General features: G+C 33.0%; 2 protein-coding genes across 2 annotated transcripts; one reads left to right on the top strand and one right to left on the bottom strand.

The window, feature by feature from the left end:
* On the bottom strand, nt 1-2,471 carry LOC149900193 (U3 small nucleolar RNA-associated protein 15 homolog). Its single transcript, XM_090113291.1, has 4 exons — nt 2,291-2,471; nt 2,108-2,206; nt 1,454-1,636; nt 1-1,201 (listed from the first exon to the last, which is right to left on the bottom strand). Exons 1-4 carry the CDS (start codon nt 2,390-2,392, stop codon nt 14-16), a joined length of 1,572 nt encoding a protein of 523 aa, XP_089969417.1. The 5' UTR covers nt 2,393-2,471; the 3' UTR covers nt 1-13.
* Nucleotides 2,472-2,696: 225 nt separating this feature from the next.
* OXA1L (OXA1L mitochondrial inner membrane protein) lies at nt 2,697-4,084 on the top strand. The gene has a single exon (XM_090113276.1). The coding sequence runs from the start codon at nt 2,830-2,832 to the stop codon at nt 4,018-4,020; it is 1,191 nt and encodes a 396-aa protein (XP_089969402.1). The 5' UTR covers nt 2,697-2,829; the 3' UTR covers nt 4,021-4,084.
* Nucleotides 4,085-4,531: the final 447 nt, after the last annotated feature.

The following is a 4,531-nucleotide window of genomic DNA, read 5'->3' as shown; positions in this document are numbered from 1 at the left end:
TAGGTTTTTTTATTTATACATCAATAATAATTTCTTTCTGTGCCTTCGATGATGGGGCTAAAATATCATTATAATCAATGTTAGTTGCACTGCCAACTTGGGCTGCTGCGAGAAGTAAACCTATTGCACCTTCCAATTCACTGACCCTTTTACACACTTCAATTTCACATTCAATATCTTTTTTTAGTGTTTTATACAAGTACATGTTTTTTTCTGAAAGTAATGACATTCTTGTTTCAAATACATCTATAAAAACATTGGTTACATCAATAACAGTTCTCATTAATCTTGTTTCACCTATGTTTTTCTTCAAAAACTTTAATAATGCTCCTATATTTTTTTCTGGCAATTTGTCTATAGCAACATGTAAAACTTTTCTTCTAAGAAGTTCTTGCATAATAGCAACTGTTTTTTCTGGGTATTTTGTAGCTGTGTATGGTTTTAAAACAACTGACAAAGCATTGGAAAATTCCATTTTCCTCATATGTTTATCAGCCTCTGGTTCTGTTTTAGGTTTAGATTTAGATACAACTACATCAACAGTTTGTTGTGGGTCAATGTGGTCTGGAGCAAACCTGAATATTCCTTTATTTTCAACAGACTGGTTCACTGGTTGTTCTCGTTTTCGTATTGAGATAACACCATCTATCATTCCCACTGCGAGAATATCATCATTTTCTGAAATATCCATACTCAGCACAGCATTTGGAAAATCAATTGTGTGAACAGCTTTGAATGTTGATATATCATAAATTTTAACACGTCTATCTAATGATGCAGACATTAGTCTACTATTATTGTTTGCCAGCCTTAGAGAAGTAACAGTCTTGTGGTGCTGTGAAATATTTGCTAATAATTTTCCACCATTAAATATATCCCATACTTTAATTTCGGTGCCTCCTGCACTAATAAATATTCCACCAGAAGGAAGGAAGAGTACTGACTCAACAGGACTGCCATGGTTTGCTGTTAACACAGTTTCATTGCAACGACAATCATAGAGTTTAACGGCATGGTCGTAACCGCCTGATAAAATAATTTCTGGTGATACAGGACTTGCTGCTCCAGCTCTTATATAATCTGTGTGTTCAGTAAAGCTGGCAATTTTCTCTTCAGTTGCTATATCCCATAGACATACTGATTTATCATCTGAGAAACTGATAACCTTCACTTGGTCCTTTGTGAAAAATGTTCTGTGTACCTAAAAGATAATTTAAATTATTTTCATTATCTAGTTTTGTTTTAGTGGATAAACTGAAAAATGCAATGCTAGTAGAAAATTATTAGTGACTCAGAGTTGTGACTAATTTACAAGAATTGATTTGCAGCATAAACGTAAGATACTAAATCTCAATCTCATTTTATAAATCATTTTCAAGGTAGCGGAACATTCATTTACTACTTCAAATGTCTAAAATTCCATGAATAGCAAATATAATTTTGAATTACTTACAGGCCCAGTATGACCAGTAAAAACTCTAAGAACACTTTTAGACTGAACATCAAATAATTTGACTGCAGCCTCTTCGCTGCCTGCAACAAGCAGTCTCCCATCACCTCGGAAAGTGGCTCCATATGCAGCTTCTACAAATTTTGAAATATTCTTTGCCACAACTTTTGTGATTGGGTCGTATATCTGGAAAAATAAGTTTAAATGGTAATTATGTTGCATTTTGTACGAAAGCTTCTTCATTAGCTGCTATGAAATTGAATCAGTTTTTTAAATCTGTCTACCCATAATCAGACAATTAAAAATATACAAAGTTTTAAACCCATAATATACTTAAAATACAGATAATGAGGCTAAACTGTACAGTAGCTAATAACAAAAAAATTAATGACTCTCAACTCCACACCCTACAATGTACAGTTTTACCAATAACTATTGATTTATGATTATATGTACTATATAAATACAATACACTTAAATATTTTACTACTCACATAAAATACATTAGTTTAAATTTTAATCTAACAGTAGGAAAGAGTAGGTATTTATTTTAAAGTATTTGTATAAACAACAACAGTAAATTATCTACTGTTCTTTATCCAATTTACGGATATAATTGAAATCGAACTTAAAACAAATTTTATTCCATAGTCTTACCTGAACTCTGACTGAACATGTTGCAGCAAAATAATGTGGTTCAACTGGGCTAAAGTCAATATAATCTATTGCACCAAATTCCTTTACAAGTACTGGTAACTGAAATAATAAACCGAAATGTTAATACCTATATATTATAGCATCGAAAATTGCACAAATTTATGGAAAATAAAAATATCTTACACCAAGTTTCTTCCAGTATATTAAATCTTTTGTGCTGGTAGTCACTGGCTTTTGAAAGACTGCCTTATTTACTTTTTTATATGGATATGATATATGAGCCATATTTTGAAGATTTTATTCAAAGTTTTGAGTAAATGTCTATATTTTAAAACAACACCAACATAATCATGCTTCTAGCTAAATAAACTGATTGACATTGTCAAGTGCAACACGTGTTTCTGACATAAGATTTTGACGTATTTGTGAAAGGAACCTACTACAAAGTAAAAGGTTTATATTTTAACAAATTAATATAAAATATTAGACAAAATTTAAACAGAAAAAAATCCAACAGTACCGTATTTAAGTTAATACTTATGAATTTTAAATTACCTGACAAACCTGGCAGCCCTATGGTACAGCCTTTATGTCATTTGTTAAAATTTGACATCAGTTTTGACATACGAGTCGACTAGAAATAAATAAGCTTTTTCGAATTTATGTAAGAAATAGTAGCCTATATTAATTTTAAAATCAACATCTGAACACAAAAAGTCAGCATGTTTAAATTATTGAGTCGTCATGGTCGTCGGAGTGGTATAATTAACATATTTTGTGAAAAGAAGATTGAGGTTAGAAAAGTAAAGGTTTATTACGCCTATTCCTCAGCTGGTTCTATTAGATTTGCCTCTACCGGTACAGAAGTTGTTAAGCCTACGAATGTTATTGAAAATATACCAGAACCGCCGCCCGTGCCTGACCCCTCAACATTTGAACAAGTATCCGAAGCTGTTCAGACATTGGCTGCGAATGGAGAACCCACATTTGCCAGTTTAGGCCTTGGTGGGTGGGGACCAGTGGGTATTATTCAAAATTGTATGGAGTATTTGCATGTGACCCTTGATGTCCCATGGTGGGGAGCGATTGTTTGTGGTACAATAGTGGTGAGAGCGTTAATGTTTCCCCTTGTTATTTTATCACAAAGAAATTCAGCAATAATGAATAATTATCTACCAGAAATACAAACACTTCAATTAAAGATGACACAAGCTAGACAGACTGGAAATCAATTAGAGGCAGCTCGATATGCACAAGAGATGATGCGGTTTATGAAGGAGAGAGGATTAAACCCGTTAAAGAATCTTCTTCCTCCTTTAGCACAAGCACCTCTGTTTATATCATTCTTTATGGGTTTGAGAGGTATGGCCAACTGTCCCGTTGAGAGTATGATGCACGGTGGACTTTGGTGGTTTGCTGATTTAACAGTACCTGATCAATATTTTATTCTTCCCATAATCACCAGTGCAACCATGTGGTTAACCATTGAAGTGGGTGTTGACGGTGGCAGATTAGATGCTCAGAATATGCAAGTAATGAGATACGTGCTCAGAGCCATACCTGTTGTTATGTTGCCATTCACAATTAACTTCCCAGGTGCCATTCTTGTCTATTGGTGTTCTACAAACTTCATATCCCTTTGTCAAGTTGGTTTCCTCAAGATGCCACGTGTGAGAGAGTACTTTAAAATACCAGCAATCATTAAACATTCACCAGAAAACCTACCAATTAAGAAAAAGGGTTTTGTAGCCGGAGCCAAAGAATCATGGACTAACATTAAATTATCTAGGGACTTAGCAGATAGACAAAGAGTAGATGAAATGATTTTCACAAAAGCTGGTAAAGGACCCTTGCAAAAGACGTACAAATTTGATCCTAAGAAATTGACAAATGTACAAGCAAAATCTAAGTAGGCGATATTGTAGTATTAGTGTTAGTTAATGTATTATAATATAAATAAAATTATTATAAATTCCATATATATTTGTTTCTTTATGGCATTGTCATTTTAGTATGTAATATACTTTTAAAGTACTACATGTTTACATTACAAATTATACAAGCTTTTGATTTAGATCGAAAACATAGAACTGCTAAGTATGTTATTTTAATGTTTACATAATATTATAAAACTTTGTTAGTACAGTAACCTGCAACATCATGACACGAATGCACTATCGTTGTCGGCAATTTCGGCAATTTGTTTTAAAAATAAACTGTAAACCGTCTTCATCTCGAGTCTGTGTCACAGAAGAATAAGTAAACAGGTAATCAGTTACTGGTAGAGTGCATGGAAGCACGAACCTGTGAATCTGAATCACAATTTTTAATCAAGTTCTACATAATATATTATGTTCCTGATAAACAGAAAATTCCCTCGTGTATTTTGTGATTCCAAAACAAACTCGATAATTATACTACTTA

This window comes from Colias eurytheme, chromosome 19, assembly GCF_061535395.1.
Source record: "Colias eurytheme isolate Ceu_HAF_F1 chromosome 19, ilColEury1 Martin Lab GWU primary, whole genome shotgun sequence".
Taxonomy (NCBI): domain Eukaryota; kingdom Metazoa; phylum Arthropoda; class Insecta; order Lepidoptera; family Pieridae; genus Colias; species Colias eurytheme.
Note: the sequence above shows the minus strand (reverse complement) of the source record. Positions and strands in the feature narration are given on the sequence as shown.

Coding starts and splice junctions, on each gene's coding strand:
- LOC149900193 (XM_090113291.1), bottom strand. CDS start 2,392: ATGGCTCATATATCATATCCATATAAAAAAGTAAATAAGGCAGTCTTT. Junction 2,207..2,290: donor TATACTGGAAGAAACTTGGT/GTAAGATATTTT, acceptor TTATTATTTCAG/TTACCAGTACTTGTAAAGGA. Junction 1,637..2,107: donor CATGTTCAGTCAGAGTTCAG/GTAAGACTATGG, acceptor TTATTTTTCCAG/ATATACGACCCAATCACAAA.
- OXA1L (XM_090113276.1), top strand. CDS start 2,830: ATGTTTAAATTATTGAGTCGTCATGGTCGTCGGAGTGGTATAATTAAC.